General features: G+C 40.1%; 1 protein-coding gene across 2 annotated transcripts in view; it reads right to left on the bottom strand.

The window, feature by feature from the left end:
- SH3BGR (SH3 domain binding glutamate rich protein) overlaps positions 1 to 21,568 on the bottom strand; it is a 53,693-nt gene extending 32,125 nt beyond the window's left edge. Inside the window, exon 1 of one of the 2 annotated variants that reach the window (XM_060770316.2) lies at positions 21,379 to 21,568. In XM_060770316.2, coding sequence (XP_060626299.2) covers positions 21,379 to 21,423 — 45 coding nt within the window. In that variant the 5' untranslated portion in view covers positions 21,424 to 21,568. The remainder of the gene's footprint in view (positions 1 to 21,378) is intronic. The other variant, XM_060770315.2, reaches the window with a different exon arrangement.
- Between the last annotated feature and the right edge of the window lie 4,093 nt (positions 21,569 to 25,661).

Below are 25,661 nucleotides of genomic sequence, written 5' to 3'. Positions count from 1 at the left end.
TGGCTGGGTTGTAGGTGGGTGCCACACTTGGAGGACAAGACATATCTCCCACTGCAAGCAAGCTTATCAGCAGAGGAGCAGGGAGAAGGACAGGAACTGGGACCTGCCAAGGGCCCAAAGGGAAACAAAGAAGTCACAGAACACTTTGTTGGTTTGCCAGGCCTGACTGGGGATATGGCACTATTTTGCTTTGTTTGGAAAGGCATAGGGATTGGCATTTTTGGACAAGTTATATTTTGGGCACTAAGATAGGAAGCACAACCCCAAACCATGAGGCATCTGTCCGAGGAATTGGGAGGAGAGAAGGAGTTTGAAGACATCGATCATAATCCAAAAGGATTAAAAAGCCCTTGATTTAGGGAAGTGAGGGACAAAAAGCCAAAGTTTGTGATGGTGTCGCAGGTTTTTTGAAAACAGAAAAGTTTAAACATCAGGGTACGGCTCTGTAACCCCAGGAGGGGAGGTTGGCCTTCAGGAAGCCCAGCTCTTCAACTGAGGCAGAGTCCAAAGTGCTCCAGTGATGGGTGAAGACTAACGATCTCTCCAGCCAAGCTGAAGATGCTGGTAGTAGCTGTACACGACACCAGTATGATGAAGCATTACAATGTTCTACTTTTCAAAGACACCAGCCCCTTCTTCTTCTTGCTGCTGCTGCTGCTTCCACTGACACCTGGCAGCAGAGGGGACAGGTGTCACCTCCCCGCTTTTGGCATTGATGCTTACACTATCAATGCAACCTCCAGTTGTGCCAGGGACTACTTCTCCCATCCTGATACTATATGCATCCTTCACCAGGGAAGCCAGATTTTTCTTTGCAGGGGTGCAGCAAATTAAGACCAAAAAATCCTCTATGGGGTTCCCTCAAAGACCCAAAAACCAAATTGTAATTGTGGGGGAAAGGTTGTAGTTTATTGGAAATCCTGCAGAGTTCACTTCTAGTGCAACACTTGTGGTGTTTCTTTCCAGTGCAGGACTCCCTTACAATTGGTGAAACTCTTTTTAAAATTGCAAAAAATGAGAGGCAGGGAAAGAGTGAGGTGGTGAGGTAGTTGGTTGAACTCCTGAAGGAGGAGCTGTCCTCGCTGCGTGACACTGTCACGTGCCACGTGGCCATTGGGGCAGCACATAAAAATTGTATTTGGGAAACAAAGTGTTGTATACAAACATTGTGAAGTTTAAGCATTGGTGTCCAGCTCTGGGAACCCCAAGAGGAGGAGGTTGGCCTTCATGAAGACCAGCTGTTCTACCAAGGCAGGGTCCAACAAGCTCCAGTGAGGGGTGACAGCATCTCCAGTCAGGCTGAAAACTCTCTCACTTGGCATGCTGGTAGGTGGACAGCTCTGGTACTTCTGAGCAATCGTGGACAGATCCAGCTACACTTGGCTCTGGGTAGACCAGTAGGCCAATGGATCATAAGCCAGACTCCCTACTGTCTCCTCCAGGTAGTGATTAATGCAACCTTCTGTTCTGCGTGCCTGGATGGATGACGATCCAACTAGAATTGTGACTGTCTCCTCAAAGAAACCAGTTGCCACTTCTTGCACCTACCGTGTACCTCCCCTTCCCTCCCTCAGCTCTGATTGGCTGAGAGTCATGCCAACAAGTTAGGGTTTGCCTCTCAGCAACTCTCGGTTGTACTGTGATTCTTTAACTGTGTTATTACATCTACTTACGATGGTTATGCAACTTACAAAGAAACAGCAGACTAAAGGTTTGATTCTTGGTTTTTTGGCATAGGCCATGCCCACATGTCGGATATCTTGTTGTAAGCACAAAACTAGCAAATTAGTTCTGACTTACAATGAGATATAAAAATGTGCCTGTTCCAACTACAGAACCTATCTTGCTCATGATTTGATGACTTCCTGCATATTTGTTAGTCTTTCAGGGCCCAGAAGAGGCTTTGCTTTTGCTGCAACTGATCCTCCCTTTGAAACACATGAGAATGTTTTCAAATGAATTATTTTGATACCTATTATACAAAAACAAATAATTATATATTATTACATAAAACTGAAGAAATGTTTAAGCAAACATGCAATTCAAATACGCCTTGTATACATTGTTTAAATATTTTGATGATAAAATATTTCTTTTAGAGTTCAGGATTATGCTTGTTGCCTGAGTAAATCAGAGAATTGGGTCAAACCAGAGTGGTTTGTAAGTCAGGTGGATTCCTAACTGAGGTGATGATGGAGGAGGACAGTGAAAACGCAACTCTCTCTCCCTTCATCAAAATCCTAATTAAAACCTCCTCTCTGCAGTTACTATTTCCATTTCAAGAGAGGACATGGAAGTGATCCAGTTTAGCTTTCTGAATTGAGTGACAGAATTAGAAGAAGGGAAAGACACCTTTCCTCAAAAGAAGTCTCTCAAAAGGGACGAAATGCCAGATGGCATGTGGTCAGGTCTCTAAAATGGGTTCTTCTCATCCCATTTTGTTAAAGGCCCTGAACCAGAGTCATCCCTGCCATTGAGAGTTAAGGTCCAGGCAGCAATTTGTATGTCATCGTGAAAGGCCAACAAGATGTTATTGACTGAATTATTACTATAATGTTACTGTCAAAGAAAAGGACAGATTCTGTCTTATGTGTCAGAATAGCATGGCTTGCTTTGGGTATTATGCATCCAGACTTGAATGAGCAATTGAGGTGCGAGCAGTGCTTGGAAATTGCAAGTAACTAGGGGATAACGTGAAGACACACAATCTTTTTTTACACACGTACACACAAACAACCCAGAAAAGAATGAAGATGAATTAACAGTTTCATAGGGAATGCAATAAGTTAGCTGCTTTCATGATAGCAAGGAGAATTCTTCCTTTTAAACACTGGCCAGTTAGCTGAATCAATTAGATGCTTTGAGAGAGGGAAAAACCATTTGGCAGATTTCCGTTATCATTCTCAGTATGTTTTTAGTCTTTAATATTCACATACATTAATTTTATCCAGGGCTTCTCTTCATTTAATGTTTCCACTGATTTCAGTTGAAACTGGAGCCTTTCATTTCTGCATTTTTAATTACCTTATTGATTATATGCAGTGCATAGCTTGACAGAAACGTCAGGTTTTTGTCATACAGAAATTAAACTGAGTCCACTCAGGAAATCAGATTCTGTGACACAAAAAGAAAGGGTTTTTTTCCCATGGTCTTTATTTGACATGCTCTGATTGGTCCTTGTCAAACCTTTGAATGTTTTCTGTACAAATGAATTAAGGCAACCAGAAGCAATTGGGTAGTCAGTTTCCTAATTAGTGCAATTTGAATGCAACCTGAAAAGGAATTATGATAATGGCACATTTTGGACACACATTCAACACAGTGCTCCATTAAGAAGGTAGTTGGTTTATGATACAGTTCTACGGATCATAACTGTACACATCAAAAATTATGGCCAACATGTACTTTACAGTATTCCAAAATTGCACTAAACTTCATGCCGAGCAACTTCATGCCATGATCAAATGTCATTTTCGATGAGTTCACAAAGATAATTTTTGCTCATGACTCCATCATATTATTTAAAACTCAACCTGTTTAAACAAGATGTGTGAATGACAAAGTCAATTAAGATCACATTTCCAGTATAACAGAGAATGAGATTGCATGCAGCCATTTCTTCTTGATTTCTTTTTTTCCGGCAACCACTGATGCCCCTATTGAGGCATCTTGTGCAAGCCCCCCACATCCAAAACACAAAGATTTAAGCAAGACTCTAGTGATAGGCCCCTCAAAATAGATCAGCAGCAAATCAGTCACTAAATAGTAAGCAAAATAAATAAACAGTCAAATAATCACCTAAGAAATAAAAGTGCAGCACTCGCCTGTGAACAAACTCCAGAGGGAACCATTCAGCATAGCTACAGCATTACATTCACAGCATGAGCCTATGCACAACGGCTCAACAGTTGTTGTTGTTCATTCGTTCAGTCGTCTCCGACTCTTCGTGACCTCATGGACCAGCCCACGCCAGAGCTCCCTGTCAGCCGTTACCACCCCCAGCTCCCTCAAGGTCAGTCCGGTCACTTCAAGGATGCCATCCATCCATCTTGCCCTTGGTCGGCCCCTCTTCCTTTTGCCTTCCACTTTCCCCAGCATAATTGTCTTCTCTAGGCTTTCCTGTCTCCTCATGATGTGGCCAAAGTACTTCAACTTTGTCTCTAGTATCTTTCCCTCCAGTGAGCAGTCGGGCTTTATTTCCTGGAGGATGGACTGGTTGGATCTTCTCGCAGTCCAAGGCACTCTCAGAACTTTCCTCCAGCACCACAGCTCAAAAGCATCGATCTTCCTTCGCTCAGCCTTCCCTAAGGTCCAGCTCTCACATCCGTAGGTTACTACAGGGAATACCATGGCTTTGACTAGGCGGATCTTTGTTGCCAGTCTGATGTCTCTACTCTTTACTATTTTATCAAGATTGGACATTGCTCTCCTCCCAAGAAGTAAGCGTCTTCTGATTTCCTGGCTACAGTCTGCATCTGCAGTAATCTTTGCACCTAGAAATACAAAGTCTGTCACGGCCTCCACTGTTTCTCCCTCTATTTTCCAGTTGTCAATCATTCTTGTTGCCATAATCTTGGTTTTTTTGACGTTTAGCTGCAACCCGGCTTTTGCGCTTTCTTCTTTCACCTTGATTAGAAGGCTCCTCAGCTCCTCCTCGCTTTCGGCCATCAGAGTGGTGTCATCTGCATATCTGAGGTTGTTAATGTTTCTTCCAGCAATTTTCACCCCAGCTTTGCATTCCTCAAGCCCCGCACATCGCATGATGTGTTCTGCATACAAGTTAAAGAGGTTGGGTGAGAGTATGCAGCCTTGCCGTACGCCTTTCCCAATCTTGAACCAGTCTGTTGTTCCGTGGTCAGTTCTTACTGTTGCTACTTGGTCCTTGTACAGATTCCTCAGGAGAGAGACAAGGTGGCTTGGGATGCCCATCCCACTAAGAACTTGCCACAGTTTATTATGATCCACACAGTCAAAGGCTTTAGAATAGTCAATGAAGCAGAAGTAGATGTTTTTCTGAAACTCCCTGCCTTTCTCCATTATCCAGCGGATATTGGCAATCTGGTCTCTCGTTCCTCTGCCTTTTCTAAACCCAGCTTGAACATCTGGCAACTCTCGCTCCATGTATTGCTGGAGTCTTCCTTGCAGAATCTTGAGCATTACCTTGCTGGCATGAGAAATAAGGGCCACTGTACGGAAGTTTGAGCAGTCTTTCGCATTTCCCTTTTTTGGTATGGGGATATAAGTTGATTTTTTCCAGTCTGATGGCCATTCTTGTGTTTTCCATATTTGCTGGCAAATGGCATGCATCACCTTGACAGCATCATCTTTTAAGATTTTAAACAGTTCAGCTGGGATCCCGTCGTCTCCTGCTGCCTTGTTGTTAGCAATGCTTCTTAAGGCCCATTCAACCTCACTCCTCAGGATGTCTGGTTCTAATTCATTCACCACACCGTCAAAACTATCTTCAATATTATTATCCTTCCTATACAGATCTTCTGTATAGTCTCGCCACCTTCTCTTGATCTCTTCAGCTTCTGTTAGGTCCCTGCCATCTTTGTTTCTTATCATACCAATTTTTGCTTGAAATTTACCTCCAATGTTTCTAATTTTCTGGAAGAGGTCTCTTGTCCTTCCTATTCTGTTGTCTTCTTCCACTTCCATGCATTGCTTATTTAAAAATATTTCTTTATCTCTTCTGGCTAACCTCTGGAATTGCGCATTTAACTGGGCATATCTCCCCTTATCCCTGTTTCCTTTTGCTTTCCTCCTTTCTTGGGCTACTTCCAGTGTCTCAGCAGACAACCATTTTGCCTTCTTGGTTTTCTTTTTCTTTGGGACGTACTTTGTTGCCGCCTCCTGAACAATGTCTCGGACTTCTGTCCATAGTTCTTCTGGGACTCTGTTTACTGAATCTAGTCCTTCAAATCTGTTCTTCACTTCCACTGTATATTCGCTAGGAATGTTAGTGAGATCATATCTAACTGGTCTGTGTATTTTCCCTGATCTCTTTAGTTTTATTCTAAATTGGGCAATAAGAAGTTCATGATCTGAGCTACAGTCAGCCCCGGGTCTTGTTTTCACCGAAAACAACAGTAAGCCCTGTTTAGTTCAGTGGAACATTTTCCTGGATATTTAGAACTGACTGTGGGATAAATATGTGCTTTTCATCATAAGACATCACTCAGATCCCAACCCAACCCATTTTTTGCTGAAATCTAATACTGTCTTGGTATCTGCTCTGCCTTTTTTAGTCAGAATTCTTATGAGTTTCCCAAAGAATCAGAAATGTAATTATAATATAACAGAAACCACCATCAAAAAAGAAGAATAATGGACAAAACTCACTTCGAAGTTCATCTGAGGACTCCAACAAAGATTTAGCAATAATGAGGTCATTTCCCTCAAACAATTATCTCTCCACAGACAAGAGTGAGCTTCATTAAGAGAAGAAATTGTTAGAACCAGAACAAAAGTCCACAGAGACAACCAATTTTCAGTTATAATTTTTTTCCAGGTCCTTGTGGAATCAACATATTTTGAAGAGCCAGTTAAAGTTTATTTTCTTTTATGATGATCATGGGACCTTGGAGGAACAAGATTGTGAATGGCTACTGTGCCATTCCCAGCAACATCTAAGGCACAGTTCGTAAGACTTCAGGCTTGTTGGAAGTATTTATTTATTTATTTATTTATTTACGACATTTATATGCCGCCCTTCTCACCCCGAAGGGGACTCAGAGCGGCTTACAAGGTATATATACATACAATATATTATTAACATAGTAAAATATCAGTTTTAAATATTGCTATATTGCACTATATCAATTATACTGTAATATTATTAGTAATATTACATGTAATATAAATATATAATTATAATATCATATTATTACTAGTATTATATTGCATTACATTACAATATTATAAATATTATATGTATATACAATATATTATATATTATATTCTAACATATTATTAGAATAGCACAGGAGACAAGGTGGAACTGTCCCCTGGCCCCTCTTTCTTCGCTCTTCTGCATATTACTGTAATCTCAACAGCCAATTTGTAAATGTCATACACTTAGAATGAACAGAGGGACTCAGCGTACATTTTGAGCCTAGGATATTTTAAGTACCAGAACTAAATGAAATGTAGTGTCCTTTGATTCCTGGTTACTCCAAGCTCTCATTTTGTTGCAATTATTAAAAACACCTCCAGAGTTGCATTCAACTGTAAATTCATTCCAGAGATCTATGACCAGAAGCTATGCTAACTGTACATGGCACTTTATGCTAAATGTGCCAGCTATGTCTTTGTTTGTTTTTTTAATAAAAAATAAACAAACCTAGGAGGTATGTGCGTGTCTGTATACGTACAATTCTTGCTGCAGCTGTAACATCTAAGATCAATAAAAGGGAATGAAATTTCAGTATCCAGGCAAAAAGAAGTTTTCCACTCAGCAGATTAATATATCATTCACTGCCAACTTGGATGCTTTAAAGGGGGATTAGATAAATTAATGGCAAATGGAGCCATCACCAGTGACTGCTAGCTTGAATGGAAATACAGCATATCAACTCCAGTATCAGAGGCAGTATGTCTCTATATATCTATATATACCTGTGGGCTGCAGCCCAGCAGTGGGCCATAAGAATGAAAATCCGGTCCATGAACCTCCTTCCTCTTTATTTATTCATTTTCTTTTATTCATTTTATTTTTGCTCCTTCCACAGAGATGACCAACCGCGCTCCTTTTGGTACTAATGTTGGAGAATGGTCCCTCTTCAAGCGGTCTCTGGTCAAAGTGGTCCCTGTTCAAGTGGTCCCTGGTCAAAGTGGGCCCTGGTCAAGTGGGCCCTGCCAAAGTGGTCCTTGGTCAAGTGGGCCCTGGTCAAAGTGAGCCCTGGTCAAAGTGGACCCTGTTCAAGTAGTCCCTAGTCAAAAGGGGTCCCTGATCAATTGGGCCCTGGTCAAAGTGGCCTCTGGTCAAAGCAGTCCCTGGTCAAGTGGGCCCTGGTCAAAGTGGTACCTAATCAAGTGATCCCTGGTCAAAGGGGGCCCTGGTCAAAGTGGGGCCTGGTCAAGTGATCCCTAGTCAAAGTGGACCCTGGTCAAAAAAAGGTAGGGAACCATTGATATATACTCATGTCCTTGCTGACAGGCTTCCCATAAGTAACTGATTGTATGATCAGAATGTTAGATTAGACAGGGATTTGTACTGATTTTCTGTTGGCTCTTCTTATGCTCTTGTATCATCTTATATAAATTGGGTTTTTTTTCCTGCTTCTTCTAACTATATGGAAGTAGAGGCAGCAATTTTTATTCTAATCATGGGTAGGGTACACTCACAAAAAAGTGTTGCTTACTCAAAGTCCAGAGGAATGGAAAAATTATGTCCTTTATTCCCCTGCTCAGAAAGAACCAATGCTTTTCAGAAAGAGCCAATGCTTTTAAAATAAAAATGTTCTTCTGTTTATTGGGTATGCAAAAATTTCAGTACAATACAGTGACAATAGCCTTGGATGCCTTTTGCTAGGCAAGCAGGTACGATATTTTAAATAAGAAAATCATTGAATCTGTTGCAATGGGACTATTCATCTATTTTTCTTGGCATGCAAACTTTGTCCTCAAACTAATTATTTCTGCATATTTGGCATAAGCTGATAAATGTCCAGAATCCAATTAGAATTGGCATGTAAAGTTAATGTGGCTCTTTGATCTGGCACTACTTAAAACAACATCAATCTGTTCTGAGCTATGTGCTGACACAATTATTTCTGCTTATTATATTACAGCCATGGTTGAAGCACTTTGTAGGAATTTCAGCTTTTCTTGAATTGCAAGCTCCATTTCAGAAATGAGAAATCTCATTCTTTAGAAGACAATGCTTCTTGAGGTTTAACAGGAGGAGGAGGAACTAGCACATTGCTACTTCATCAAACATCCCCTGAAAAAATATCAAAGTAAAGGTACTGAGATCAGATGAGACTGATCAACAAAGTTTAGTCTTGTGAGATCATAGCTTAAAGTGAAAGAGCACCACAGAGCTCGAAGAAAACAAGGCCCTTTCACACAATCATATAACCCAGGATATCAAGGCAGAAAATCCCACAATATCTGCTTTGAACTGGGTTATCTGAGTCCGCACTCATATATTGCAGTTCAAAGCAGATAATGTGGGATTTTATTCAGCTGTGTGGAAGGGGCCTCAGTGTCATATAGTTCAGCATTCTGCCAAAGGTGCAGCTCATCAAACAACGTAATCCAGACCACATTGTACTCCAGACAGAGAAATCCCATGAAAAAAGATGTTTACAGTGTGTTTAGCTTTTTTAAGTGCTGGGAAACTAGGGCCTTTTTTAAAAAAAAAAGTGTGTGATATATACAGGTGAGCACTGATACTTGGTGTTTTGGGATATATATATATTTGGAAATAATAGTAGTGCTGTAAATGGTCAAAGAATATCAGTCAAAGTTGTACAATCATCCCTCCACATTTGCATGTTTAACTTCTCCAGATGTGATTATTCACATATTTGATTGTGATTATGGGTGCTTCCAGACAGCACAAAATCGTGGGTTTTAAACACCAAAAAATCCAAGAACTTTAGAAGAAGTCCACATATAGACTTATTGGTCATGGGATTTCTGCCTCTGTTGTCCAGACATGATGCTTTGTTGCAAGAGGCTCCCAAGATAGCCACCATGGGACTTCCGAAAACTTGGGCAGTTTTTTACAAAACCTCAAGATGTCGATATGTGGATAAGCAGAGAGTCACTACAGCGAATCACTGCAAAAGTTCCCTTCTTTGTCCTGGCCAGAGAAACTATGCCCTCCATATGTTTCATGAAGTTTCTGGCACACAAATAAAGTTTTTGCCTTCTACTCCAGTGTCCCCTTCTTTTAGGAACCAGCCAATCAGGAACAAACATCTAAAACCTGGGAGCAAACCCAGATAAACAATACAATGATTTCCGATTGGGACATACAGACATGCAAAGATCCACATATTCGGCTCAAAACCGCGATATTCCCGCACCTGGAAATCATGCACGTTTTTTTGCCTTTTGTAGTGATTGCATCTGGCTACCCTCATGTTTGCTATGGAAGCTCCTAAGATAAAGGTACTGCATGGATATGCTCTATGACTGAAGCCCCTACTCAGTCATAAAAACATATTGGAAAATCATGGACGGGCCACACTCTCAGCTCTAGAAAACTCTGCGATAGGTTAGCCATAAGGTGGACATGATGTGAAGGTACACAACAACAGATCTATAGACTGACAAATAGCATAACTGAAAACAGTCTATTTAACAAAGGAGTATGACATAATATAAGAAGTGTTCTTGCCAGGATCAGAAGTAGTAAACTGAGACTTATCTTCTTTTTTTGCTGTTAAGATTTTGACTTATGGTGATCCATTAAATTAGTCACTCTTTCCTCAACATCCTCCCCTTCCAAATTAAGTTCTCATACTGTGAACTTTTTGATAATCAATATGATACAATCCGCTATTCATTTAAGTGGAAAGATTTGGATTTAAGTCCATTCACCCTCTGGGCATATATACATTGGCTCAAATCCCAGAAGTTTAACTAAACTGTGGAATCAGCATCTATCTCGAGACTGCATAATTCAGCTAATTTTAAAGGGCTGGTGTTTTAGCCGTACTAGTAAGCAATATCTAAGGTCACTCTAAGGCAATAAAATGGTATGGATCACAGGACATGGAAATGTTAAATCATTCAAATAAAAATAATTTCCTGCTCTTAAAACACTATGAATAATTCATTCAAACAGTTTAAAGGCCCATTTAATAGTATTCAATATGAGTAAAAATTGAAGTAACAAGGATCATGTTGCATAACATGCCATCTTTTTATTATGGTTTTAGCTATTGTTCTTAGTTGCTTTTATTTTGTGTTAAATTTATATTAAATATTATATGTGTATAGGTTATTTAAGTTTTTATTGTCGGTTAATTAGGTTGTTATTAAGTTTAGAGTTAGATTGCTTTTAGATTGTTCAATATGTTCTGTCCTGCTGTATTTTTGTTTGAATGTTTTCCCCCTTTTGGCATTGAATGTTTGCCATACATGTTGGAAAATGCCCTGAGTCTCTTTGGGGAGATAGGGTGGTCTACAAATAAATAAATAAATTATTGTTGTTGTTGTTGTTGTTGTTGTTGTTATTACCATTCATTGTTACTGACCAGTCATGCTGTTGACATTTAACAAAGAAAACCAAAAAAAGTTAAAATATTTATTCAAGATGTTGATTACTAACTGTTTTCAATATCTGATTGATCATTTTATTTATTTATTTATTTATTTACTATATTTGTATACCGCCCTTCTCAGCCCTTAGGCGACTCAGGGTGGTTTACAATGGCAATGATTCGATGCCCCAAAACACCATAAAACATTTAAAAGCATTAAAACATAATATAAAACCATAACAAGAATACTAAAAGTATACATCATTTGCATCTCCTAATAAAAACATTTTAGGTACCGTCAAAGAAAGGCATTTAGAAAGCCGCCCAGTATATAAAAAAGCAGGATATATTTATTGTTTGTTTGTTTTAATTGCCTCCTTTTCCCCAAGGCAGCACTGTTATTGTTTTTAAAATAATTCAGTTGGGCTATCTAGTCTCCTCTTCACAAAAGGTTGAGGAGGAGTGTGTGGCCATTCCAGATTGGTTTTGGATTAAGTGACCAGTATAGATGAGCCTCAAGACGGAGGGCTTTCCCTGATCCCCATTTCTGCCACAGTGTAAGAACTTCTTCCCTGGCCCTTCCCTTCCCAAAGTGACATCAAATGCAGGTATCATTTAGATGTCATCAAGGTACCTGTGAAGCAATTTTTATTATCAATGGATACCACCCCTCTATATTCAATACTGATAATATGGACACCTTGCCTGAATCCAAACTCTCAGGTAGGGAATGTTTCTGGAGGGCAAAAGTGTATATAAAAATAATTTCTTTATGTACATTAATTAAAAATAACACAACAAATTATCTGTTATATTTTAGACACCACACAGCTTCTCTCATGCTTCTCTCAAGCAAACTCGGACCAACCATACAAACCATGTAAACAAAAGAAGCACTTTACCAGGGGTACTGGTAAATTAAACAATTTATTAATTCAAAAGAGGAAAGGATGCTTCATGTATATTTCTGTCATCTGGCGGTCACATTTAACCTCTACCCTCAATAAACAAGCACTACTACGTTTGCCAAGATTCCCTTGTTCCACAGAGCCTGCTGATTAAAGTATTGAAGAAGCAGAAAAAGAGAAGTAGCGGGTTTTCAGGGGTGGACATAAGAAGAAACAACATCTATATGGGTTTAACATCAGTGACACAATTTGGGTTGCAGTAGTGTAGCATGGTGGAGCATACAAAAATATCTATACAAAAAAAATAGTATAGTGTCTAGATCAGGGGTCCTCAAACTTTGTAAGCAGAGGGCCAGGTCACAGTCCCTCAAACTGTTGGAGGGCCGGATTATAATTTGAAAAAAAAATGAATGAATTCCTATGCACACTGCATATATCTTATTTCTAGTGCAAAAACGCTGAAATGGAATACAATAATTAAAATGAAGAACAATATTAACAAATATAAACTTATTGGTATTTCAATGGGCAGTGTGGGCCTGCTTTTGGCTGATGAGATAGGATTGTTATTGTTGTTGTTATTGTTGTGTGCTTTCAAGTCATTTCAGACTTAGGTTGACCCTGAGTGAGGACCGGGTAAATTACCTTGGAGGGCTGTATCCAGCCCCCGGGCCTTAGTTTGAGGACCCTTGGTCTAGATCCAGGAAAGTCATGTTACTCCTCTATTCCGCCTTGGTCAGACCACATCTGTAATGCTGTGTCCAATTCTAGGCACCGCAATTGTAGGGAGATGTTGACAAGTTGGAATGTGTCCAGAGGAGGGCAGCTAAAATGATCAAGGATCTGGGAAACAAGCCCTATATGAGAAGTGGCTTAAAGAGCTGGACATGTTTAGCCTGAAGAAGAGAAGGCTGAGAGGAGATATGATAGTCATGTAGAAATATGTATGGGAAGTCATAGGGAGGAGGGAATAAGCTTGTTTTCTGCTGCCCTGGAGACTAGGACACGGAACAATGGCTTCAAACTACAGGAAAAGAGATTCCACCTCAACATTAGGAAGAACTTCCTAACTGTGAGAGCTGTTCAGCAGTGGAACTCTCTGCCCCGAAGTGTGATGGAGGCTCCTTCTTTGGAGGCTTTCAAAAAGAGGCTGGATCGCCATCTGTTGGGGGTGCCTTGAATGCAATTTTCCTGCTCCTTAATGGGGTTGGACTGGATGGCCCACAAAGCCTCTTCCAACTCTATGATCTATGATTCTACTCTATGATTCTATGATCTTGTGGAACCCTATATTATCTGCCTATTTCCCTTCCCCGGTCTATATCCAATGTGACTGAAGGGCCTCATATATGACAAGTGTGAATTCATTGTGAATAAATGACTCCAAGCTGATGAATTCAAATTATAGAAAAGAGATTCTGACTAAACATTAGAAAGAATTTCTGGAGACAATTGTGGTCTGAACATGATGGAATATACTACTTTAGAAGGTGGTGGACTTTTAATTACATGCTTTAAAACAAAGAACAGGTGGCCACTAGTCATGATGCTTCAGTAGTGATTCCTCCACTAGGATGGGATTCAGCTAGGTGGTACTTGGGGTCCCTTTCAATTCTATGATTCTATGAAACCTCAATTACTCTTATTTCTGAAGGATGCAGGAGAAACCTGCACAAGATTCCATAGTTTCAAATTACAGCTGAGGAAAGAATGGATGTAAAGGAAGCAAAGCTCTGATGAGATGGTGATTATATTCTAATATGCAGCCTGCGTGTGAACTACCTAAATGGAAATTCTTGCTCTTGTAGAAATCCTGATGGGCAGACATGAACAAACTACTGTACTTAAATCTTAGCCACTCTACAGATTTGTTCTTAAACCAGAATACTTATTTGAGCTAATTGTGGGATACATAAAAACGAACACATGCTGTGGAATATGATAGTGAGTAGATAATGCATAATTGAATTTAGTTAGGTGCAACTGGGACCAGAACCAAAATAATATACTATTTACATTTTCCCAATCGTTCATTAAAATATCTAAGTCAGTGTGCTTAGGATATGAACTGACCTTTCATATATATATTTGAACAAAAAGTATATATACTTAGTAAATGAAAAACAAGGAAAAAGGAGAGGTAGAAATAAATTATGTAAATTTGAAAGCACTGAATTTAGAAATTATACATTTGCAGGTACTGAAACCAATACCTTAGCTGTGAAGAACTACTCAGACTGATTAAACTGTTTAACAGTACTCCATCCCCATTTACATTAATAAAACCATATCAATAAAATTAACCACAGCTTGAAAAAGTTTCTTTTTGGATGATAATTCACAGAGTTCTGTATAGTCAGCATTCAGAGTTATAATCCAAAAACATAACTTTTCCACAGTCTGACTAATGCTCAGAATAGGTGGATCACAAGCCCAATGAATTTTGGGAATGAGCAGCCACTACTGGAAGACAAAAACTGATCAGAAAACAAAAAGTTAGAGAATGAGATATTAGACGTGTTCATCCTTTTAGGATCCATTGGGACACAAAAGAGAGGTACTTGCTGGCAACAGAGATAGCTGGAAAAGTGGTTCACATTGCCAGAATTCAAAATAAATCAAAAGCTGGAATAAAAGTTAGTGTTCAGGACCAACTGCAAGGCTTTACCATAGGGCTGAGGAAGCTTCATCCTCCAAAGTTGTTGGTCTCTTAAGTCTCATCAGCATCAATCAGCTTGGCCAGTGCTAAGGGATGCTCATGTGTTTTAATTATTCTGTAACCTACTTCGAGCCACAAGGAGAGGCGGGTAAGGAATAAAATTGTTGTTGTTGTTGTTGTTGTTGTTGTTATTTGAAACACAACAAGATTAGTACACAGCAAACATGATCACTGTGCTGGCTTTTGTATTGGATCACACGTCAAACACTTCCCAAGTGTCTAGGACTATGTGATGTATCGGTGAATAATGTGTGCAGATCCCAGTAGGGTGGCCTTTCACAGATGACAGATGGTAATTTTGTCAGCACTGATTGTGTTTAAGTGCAGGCCAAGGTCTTTAGGCACTGCACCCAGTGTGCCATACACCACTGGAACCACCTTGATTGGCTTGTGCCAAAGTATTATTATTATTATTATTATTATTATTATTATTACTTTATTATGTGATACATAACAAGATTAGTACACAGCAAACACGATCACTGTGCTGGCTTTAGTATTTGATCACATGCTGGACACTTCCTAAGTGTCTAGGACTGTGTGATGTATCGGCATTATTCTCTGATGGTGATTATGATGAGGATTATTATTATTATTATTATTATTATTACTATTATTACTATTATAGTAAGAGTAGTGGATCATCAACATCTGGAGAGCCACAAGTTCATTTGCCATTGTTTATCAAGCTGGCTGAGAGATTATGAAAGTGCGGGCATAAAATGAAAGGAAACTGATGATCTCTAGTAATGTTGGAGCAGGCTGGTGGACCTTTTGACAGAAACAAGAGCTGAGCAGGATGAGCAGAGTGAAGGAAAGGGGATAGCATCCCTCCCTTTCCCTGTCAATCTATTTGATTTAGAGTACTCAGACAGTGCATACAGGTGGCAACTTGTTATGTGCCTTCAGGTTGACTTTGGCTTAAGGCAACCCTGCTATAAGGTTTGCTTGGCAAGATTTATTCAGAGGGGGTTTGCACTATCTTCCTTTAAGAATGAGAATACGGTATGTGACTTGTCCAAGATTACCCATTGGGTTTCCACAGGGCTGAGTGAAACCCATTCATTGGTCTCCTAGAGGCTTCCCACAATTAAACTACTGCACTATATTTGCTCTCTGAGAATAGCAAGAGATTGTTGTTGTGAAAGTTGAGATGAAGGCCTGCTTTTGAGGTTTATATCAATTATTGTTATAATTGTAGTTTAACGCACATTTGAAATTCATGAATTTATTCATATGTACTTTTTGATTTTAGATTTTTGTAAGTGGGTCCTTAGTATCTGCTATGGTTTGGCTACCAGATGCCCTGCTGATACTATGGATGCAGAAGTCCCATTATATACAATAGTATAGTAAAATTGTATTCTTATATAAAATGGCAATATCAATTTTCTGTTGGAATACTTTCAAGCTGTGGATGGTTGAATCCATGGATATAGAATCCATGGATATGGAGGATTGACTGTGTTTTTATATAAGATTCTTAGTTGTCTTGAGTTCACATGAAGAAGAAATGGGCATCAATCAAACAATAACTACATGAGAATGGGTTTACATTGTTAGTGTAAAACATTGGCTATGTTAGGGAGCCAGAGCGATCACTTGCACATGTACTAGTCTAAAACTGTAGGTAATGTAAAAAAAATGAGCAAAAGATAAGACTTTGGAAAGTACAGTATTTTGTTCACCAAAATGTCAATGCTGGGAGTCTACTTCATTACAAGATGACTTGAACTCTTTATTTCCATCACTTTTCTCAGCAGGAAAGTACAATAAGCCAGCAGACTAGGCTTCTTCTGTTTCACATCAACAACTTTTCTGATTGTACTGTTCATATACTACTGGTGACATTAACTTTTGTCATGCAAGTATTGTGATCAATTACCACAGCTGCTACAATCAGGAATACAACACACATGAAATTGTAAATAAGTAACCATATTAGTTTTAGTCATCTAACATTCAGCTACTTAAAGAGATTACACCTGAACATGAGGAAGAACTTCCTAACTGTGAGAGCTGTTCAGCAGTGGAAATCTCTGCCCTGGAGTGTGGTGGAGGCTCCTTCTTTGGAGGCTTTTAAACAGAGGCTGGATGGCCATCTGTTAGGGGTGCTTTGAATGCAATTCTCCTGCTTCTTGGCAGGGGGTTGGACTGGATGGTCCACGAGGTCTGGACTGGGTGGCCCACGAGGTCTCTTCCAACTTTATAATTTTATGATCTGCTTAATTCAATCTATATAATATACCTATTAAAAGTTTCCCCTGACATTAAGTCTAGTCTCTGAGGGGCAGTGCTCATCTTCATTTCTAAGCTGAAGAGCTGGCGTTGTCCGTAGACACTTTCAAGGTCATGTGGCCAGCATGATTGCATGGAGTGCTATTACCTTCCCACAGAAGTGGTACCTATTGATCTACTCACATTTGCATGTTTTGGAACTGCCAGATAGGTAGAGGCTGGGCCTAACTTTGGGAGCTCACCCTGCTCCCCAGATTCAAACTGCCAACCTTTTGGTCAGCAAGTTCAGCAGCTCAGTGGTTTACCCGCTGCGCCACCAGGGAGCCCACAATCTACCTATTTCACTTGCATAAATCCATGTACAGGTTAAAACAATATTTCTGAATCAGAAAGCAGGTGTGGTCTTAGGAGAAATGTGTAAAAAAAAAACCCATCAGTATAGACTCAAGTAATTCAGTTCAATGCAGTGAAACTGCACTGTGAAACTGCATTGTGAAACTGCATTATATAGCAGTGTAGATTGGGCCAGATAAAGGCTATTTCTGAAATTTAAGGTCTGAGGGGTGCAGAGACTCAAACATATGAGAATGGGAAATTCCACATACAAAGATCATAGGCCACTCCTCAGAAAGGAGCAGAGAGATACCTTTTAAATGTAAAGTTTTATAATGCAATCTTATGAATATTTACTTAGGAGTCAGTTTTGCCATGTTGTAACATTAAAATAGATACACTATTACAGTCTAATTCAATCCAAAACATGTTGACTAGGAAGTCAGATACATTGCATACAGTAGATAACATATACAGGACCTATGCCACAATAACAAATTGCATAATCTTAATAAACAATCAAATAATAAATGGCATTCTCTTGATTATTGAGCTATTTAATAGATATGGGGCTACCAGAATCCTATCGACACTGCTCAGTTATAGTACTATGATTCTACTTTGACTGGCACGACAACATCCTACAGAATCCTGGAGTTTTTAGTTTGGTGAGGCACTAGGAACTTCCTGGATGGGAATTATAAATCCTTCTCCCTAAACCACAACCTTTTGATTGCATTGGAGGAAACAGTAGCAGTCAATAAGAAACTACAGTGCTGTAATTGTGTAGCATGAAAGTGCCTGGAGAGAAGAATCAGCAACAGATAGGAGGCGGGCGTCTACATCTCGTCCTTTCCAGTCCTCCTGCTGCTCTGGAAGCTTCTTGAGGTTGTGTCAGTGATGCAGTCCCTGAATTATGTGCAAGCAGCAGCCAGTTTGTTGAGAAGCGTCCCTGTGACAGACAGGATTACTTTGCCAAGGCTGCAATTTGAGCTCATGTGGGAACTGGATATAAAAGGAAACAGTTCATTCCCAGTTCCCACCTTCCAACCTTTTCACTTCGTCCACATAACAGTTCTGAACTTTGACATCAGATTTGTTCAAAATCCACCAGGAAACATTGTATTACTGTAAGACTGCCTTAATGCGAGAATTTTAAGGAGGCATGCACAGTATTTCATTCTTGTTCCTCTCCTATCAGATCTTCCTCAAAAGAAATGTTTTAAAAAACCTATTTCTCTCTTACTATAACCATTCAAGCTAGTCTTTATTTTCGTTTTGTGAAGCTCATTGTGGAAAAATTGGTTAAACCCTTGTGCTGGCAGGACTGAATACCGACAAGTTGGAGGTTCGAATCCAGGGAGAGCATGGATGAGCTCCCTCTGTCAGCTCCAGCTCCTCATGTGGGGACATGAGAGAAGCCTCCCACAAGGATGGAAAAACATTGTCCCCTGGGCAATGTCCTTGCAGATGACCAATTCTCTCACACTAGAAGTGACTTGTGGTTTCTCAAGTCACTCCTGACACAAAAAACCCCCAATTTTTAATAATGTTACATGTTCAGAAACAGTGTGCTCTAGTGTGGAATAAACCCCACCTAATCTTTATCAAAATTTACAATGGCACAGCTTATTACAGTGAAACAAAATGCACATTTGAATGACGTATATCACAAAAGAAAAGAAATTATATGCTTTGTGTTGACTCTAATTCTCTGCATGTTGAAGCATTTGGGGGAAAATAGCCTTGTGGTGCATTTGAGCAAATAGTGCCATGAGAATTTGCATCCTTAGCTGCATTTGCAACCATCAGGTGAGGGTTTACACAGGTGATAGTATCGCTTATCCAAAATTCTTGGGACCAGGTTTTATTCTGTGCATTACAACACAATAAAACCAAAACACAGAATAAGCATTGCAATAAAATAAATAAAACATAAGAATACAATATATTCCCATAAGTGATCAAGTAAAAGGATAAGAAAGTAAGAAGGTAGTATAAAAGGTATAGATGTAGAGGGGGGGGGGGGTAATTTGGATGTTGGGATACTTGCATATACATTATGAAATAATTTGGAGGTGGCACCCAAATCTAAACATGAACTTCATTTATGTTTCAGAGAGTGCATTGACTCTGTAGAATTAATGCAGTTTGACCCCACTTGAACAACAACAACAACAACAACAACATTTATTTATATTACACCCTATCTCTCCGGAGGGACTCAGGGAGGATTCCAAACATAAAAGGCAAATATTAAATGTCTGAACATAATAACAATACATCCATAATAACAAAAATTGACAACCCAACATATAAAAGCAAACAACTAAAATTAAATAAAAATGCAACCTATTATATCAGCGTTTCTCAACCTGGGGGTTGGGACCCCTGGAGTGGTTGCGAGGGGGTGTCAGAGAAAACACAGTATTTTTTGTTGGTCATGGGGGTTCTGTGTGGGAGGTTTGGCCCAATTCTATCATTGGTTGGATTAAAGGGGCTCTTTGACTGTAGGTGAACTATAAATCCCAGCAACTACAACTCCAAAATGTCAAGGTCTATTTTCCCCAAATTCCATGAGTGTTCACATTTGGGCATATTGAGTATCCATGCCAAGTTTGGACCAGGTCCATCATTGTTTGAGTCCACAGTGCTCTCTTGATGTAGGTGAACTACAACTCCAAAACTCAAGGTCAATGCCCACCAAACCCTTCCAGTGTTTTCTGTTGGTCATGGGAGTTCTGTGTGCCAAGTTTGGTTCAATTCTATCGTTGGTGGGATTCAAGGGGCTCTTTGATTGTAGGTGAAATATAAATCCCAGCAACTACAAATCCCAAATGTCAAGGTCTATTTTCCCCAAATTCCTCGAGTGTTCACATTTGGGTGTATCAGGTATTTATGCCAAATTTGATCTAGTGAATGAAAATACATCCTGCATATTGGATATTTACATTACAATTCATAACAGTAACAGAATTACAGTTATGATGTAGCAACAAAAATAATTTTATGGTTGTGGGTCACTACAACACGAGGTATTAAGGGGTTGTGGCATTAGGAAGGCTGAGAACCACTGTATTATATCAAACATGAAAGAAAACATCAAACACCAAACAGAAGTGTCAATTTCCCAGTTCCTTGGAGGCAAATAAGATTGATAATTGCTATGCCTATTGGTGGGACAAACTGGGCACGGATACAGATGGCAGCTAATAATCAGAGGTATAATGGCAGTATTGCCATCTGTTCCTCCTCCTAAGCCAGTGAGCAAAGGTACATCTTCAGCTGTTTCTTGAAGGTGGGCAGAGAGGGGGCCATCTTTAGTTCCTTGGGAAGGGAGTTCCAGAGGTGGGGGCGGCCATGGAGAAGGCCCTTGAACTGCCTTCACTTGAACTGCCATGGCCTAATGCGATGCAATTATGGGAGCTGTAGTTTTACAAGGTTTTTAGCCTTCTCTGCCACAATCTCCCATGAGCTATGGCAGTTCAAGTGGGGTCAAAGTGCATTAATTCTACAAGATAGTTGCATCCACAGCCAGAGCCTGAAATTAACTTGATGCACAAGTTTTGTGCCTGCAACCAGGTTTGTGTACACTGAAGGTGTCACTCAAGTCAATTTTGGGCGTTGGGGTTACTTTGGAATTCAGGGTTAACTTCCAGGTAAGGAATATCCAATACCAGAGCCATGCTTTTTGCAAATCAGCACCAAAGCATCACAGAATAGAGTCTGCCACACTCACAGCTATGAGGTTGTGGGAATTGTAGTTTGGCAAGGTCTTGATCCTACTCCTGTCTCTTCAAACTACAAATCCCAGGCAGTTGGAGCGGTGTCAAACTGCATTAACTCCACCGTGCAGGTGCACTCGCAGTGCGGGACTCCACCACGCCCCTTTCTCAAACTCCCAACCTCTCCCGTCTAGACAGAAGCTCTACGGGGGGGAAATGCGAAGCAAACCTACCGCCGTCGACCCCGAGGACGTGGCCACAAAGACTTTGATCACCATTGTGACGCCAGCCAAGGGACAGGGAGCTTAAGAGGAACCAGTCGCGGGAGCCCGGCACGCAGCAGCAGCCGCTGGCCGAAGAGAGAGAGGGGAGGGGGCTCCGGGTGGGAAGCCTGGCTCCCTGGCATGGCCCCTGCCTCCCCCCCGTCCCACCCAGGCCATTGGCTCTCGGGTATTTGGGGAACGGCCAGGCCAAGAGGCGATTGGCTGGTAAGAGGATCCATTGCAAGGGGACGGGCCCCTCCTTTCCCCCCCGCGCATCACTTTAGATTGACCGGTTGACAGCCCTTAAAAGGCCAGAGAGTGTAGCTCACCAATCAGGCAGGACACTGGCCGGGGGAGGAGGAGGAGGAGGAAGAGGAGGAGGGAGGAAGAAAGAAAGAAAGAAAGAAAGAAAGAAAGAAAGAAAGAAAGAAAGAAAGAAAGAGGCAGAGGAAAGGCTGGATTTGCCCTGCCAAAGAGTGCAGTTGGAACTGCATGATATGGTCAGTGCAGACTCATCTTTATTATTATTGATTAATATTTTATTAGGGATAAATAAAAAAGAGAAAACAAAAAAGGGGACAAAACCAAAGTGTCACATTTTAGAACTACATAAAATGAGATATAATAATAATAATAATAATAATAATAATAATAATAATCTTTATTTATACCCCACCACCATCTCCCCAAAGGGGACTTGGGTCAGCTTACATGAGACCAAGCCCAGCAGTGCATTACAACAGAATAAAACCAAAACACAGAATAAACATCACAATAAAATAAATAAAACATAAGAATACAATATATTCCCATAAGTGATCAAGTGAAAGGATAAGAAAGTAAGAAGGTAGTATAAAAGGTATAGATGTAGAAGGGGGGGGGGGAAGAGAGAGAAATTAGAATACATGTGCATATTATCTATATAAATAAAAATGTAATGTTCATTTGTGTGATTAACATAACTCAAAAACCACTGGACGAATTGACAGCAGATTTGGATACAATACACCTATCAGGCCAATGAGTGGCCATCACTCATAAAAACACTGAAAAAACACAGCAAAAGAGACTTAAAAAGCCAAAGAACCAAAAATGTATTACAATGCATGCACAAAACCACATATATACAGATATACACAAATATATACACACACATGTACACATATATGCACACACAAAATACATATACACAGACTGGGCCACAGCTAGTTATCCATATAAATAAAAAAGTAATGTTTGTTTGTGAGATTAACATAACAAAAAACACTAAGCAAATTTGGACATAATACACCTGTCAGGCTAACGAGTGACCATAAACACACTGAAAAACACTGTGGAAGAGACTTAAAAAAAAACATTGCATGAGCAAAACCACATATATACACATATACACAAATATACATACACACATAGACACACACAAAACACATATACACAGACTGGGCCGCAGCAACACGTGGCAGGGGAAGTCTAGTAGTACATGTAGTGATTGTTTTGACCTCCCATTGTTGTTGAGCAATTTAGAATGACTGTGGATAGTGAGATCCAAGCAACTGTAGATTGAGCTTGGTGAGAAAAAGAAGCCAGTATTCCAGAGTAAATAATCTCACCAAGTTGAAGCAGAAGCCAATGAGGTCTTTATTTAATTTCAGCTGAAAATGATGCCAGCCTGCAGTAATCCACCCCCAAAATAGGATGAGATACATAGCAGAAAAACATGTACTTTTATACATTTTTGTCCTTTGAATTTCGCATGCCCGCCTTCCTGAGCCGTCTTCACTGTGATTGGCCAGGGGACTCCCTGACATCATCGGACTGGGAGGAGCAGCCGGGAACTGATGTGTACATAGCACATTATAAGAAATATAATATAATATATAATATTAGAAATAGAAATAGTGCAGACCCATCTTGAACTGCATTGCAGGCAGTCTGAAAGTTTTGAACAAGATCGGGTCTGTAGGTTTGTTCTTAATAATAATATGCATAATCATAAACTTTATTTATACCCTGCCACCATATCATCAAAGGAGACTTGGGGGGGCTGACATGAGACCAAGCCCAAAAGTAACAATACAACAAAGCAAAATTCAAAGAAACAAAATAGCATCAAATAAATACAAGAAATGACAGAATGAAATACACAATCACAAAATAACATAATAGAAAATGAAACACGGGGCGGGCCAAATGTGTTGAGAATGAAATTGATAAAATTGGTAAAACCCTGGGTGAGATAAAAAGAATAGGTGTCTGAGGGAGAATGTGTTCCTGAGGGAGGAGCTCAGAAGGGACAAAGAAAAAGGTAGGCCTTCATTAGGGACCCGGGGGGGGGGGGGGGGTCTTAAGTTTGTTCTCTCCTGATGTTTTGCCTATATTTATGGCAGGCATCCTCAGAGGTTGTGAGGTCTTTTGGAAACTAGGCAAGTGAGGTTTGTATATCTGAGAGAGTGCTTCTGGAACATCATAATCATCATCAATGTTGCAATCCCAGGCAACAGCAGCATTGAAGAGAAACAACTGGAAAAGCTGACACGATATGAGGATTTAAAAATCGAACTGTAAAGACTCTGGCACAAGCCAGTCAAGGTGATACCAGTGGTGATCAGCACACTGGGTGCAGTGCCTAAAGACCTGACATCTGTCAGCTGCAAAAGGTCACCCTACTGCACACATTATTCACCGATACATCACATAGTCCTAGACATTTGGGAAGTGTCTGACATGTGATCCAATACAACAGCCAGCATAGTGATATTGTTTGCTGTGTACTTATCTTGTATTTCAAATAATAATAATAATAATAATAATAATAATAATAACAACAACAACAACAACAACAACAACAACTTTATTTTTGTACCCTGCCTCCATCTCCCCAAAGGGACTCACGGTGGCTTACATGGGGACAAGCCCAAACAGACATAGATTAAATACACAACGCAATAAAATAAAACAACATGATAATAACATAAAACAACATCATAAAGCAACCAATAGTCTGAACAGGAATAACAGTAATAAACAACATGGTCATACAGTCTGGAAAACTCACAGCAACCCAGTGAAAGCCACCGACAACACATTATTATTATTATTATTATCAGCTGTACTTATATCCTGCCTTTTTCCCATGGGGACTCAATGGTGGCTAACATCTAGCCACACTAAACAGTTTAAAAAGAGCAACATGAAAGTTAAAAAACAATTAAATAATAATAGTATGGTAAAAAAGAATTACAATACAGAAAATACATTAAAATGACCATTAAAACTCATATTAGGCCACATGGGAGTTGTGCTACAATAAGATTTAGAAGGCTGCAGTTTTTTCTGTTGAGTCAGGAGACTAGTTTGGATTTGGGTACCAGCCTTGTGGATGTGATGTCTGACTTTAAAATGCTCTTTAACCTTTCCCCAAACTCAGGGCCACAAGAACTGTTGGGCTGAAATTCCCATAATCCCCTGTCTGCATGGCAAATAATCAAAAGTGATTGGAGGTGCTGAGAACCCACATTGCGTAAAAACTACAGGATACCAACCACTATGTGTGTGCGTGTGTGCGTGCGCGCGTATGGTGTGTGTGTGTATTTGTTCCATGGATTCAGTGGCTGATGTGGCCCTTGATGAAAATGTGTTTGACACCCCTGCTATAGGCGATCCTTCGTGGCTGACTATGATTGTCTTCCATGGCTAGAGTCTTGGCGGTGGGTCCATAAGTGACTGTGCGTGTATGTGAGAGTATGGATACGGATCTTGGATGAATGTAACTATGCACTTCATATGTTTTAATCTGTTTACTTTTTTAATGTGTTTGTTGACTAAATATTAGCCGTTTTAATGGAGGGGATATTTCCCAAGTGTCTAGGACTGTGTGATGTATCGGCAAATAATGCGTGCAGATCCCAGTAAGGTGGCCTTCTGCAGCGGACAGATGGTAATTATGTCAGCGCCAATTGTGTTTAAGTTCAGGCCAAGGTCTTTAGGCACTGCACCCAGTGTGCCGATCACCACTGGGACCACCTTTACTGGCTTGTGCCAGAGTCTTTGCAGTTCGATTTCCAAATCCACATATCGTGTCAGCTTTTCCAGTTGTTTCTCTGCAATCCTGCTGTCACCTGGGATTGTAACATCGACGATCCATACTTGGTTTTTTACCACGATTGTGAGGTCAGGAGTATTGTGCTCCAAAACTCTGTCTGTCTGAATCCGGAAGTCCCAGAGAAGTTTGGTGTGTTCATTCTCTGTAACTT

The sequence above is a fragment of the Anolis sagrei genome, chromosome 3 (genome assembly GCF_037176765.1).
Source record: "Anolis sagrei isolate rAnoSag1 chromosome 3, rAnoSag1.mat, whole genome shotgun sequence".
NCBI classification, from domain to species: domain Eukaryota; kingdom Metazoa; phylum Chordata; class Lepidosauria; order Squamata; family Dactyloidae; genus Anolis; species Anolis sagrei.
This window is presented reverse-complemented; position numbering and strand designations above follow the sequence as displayed.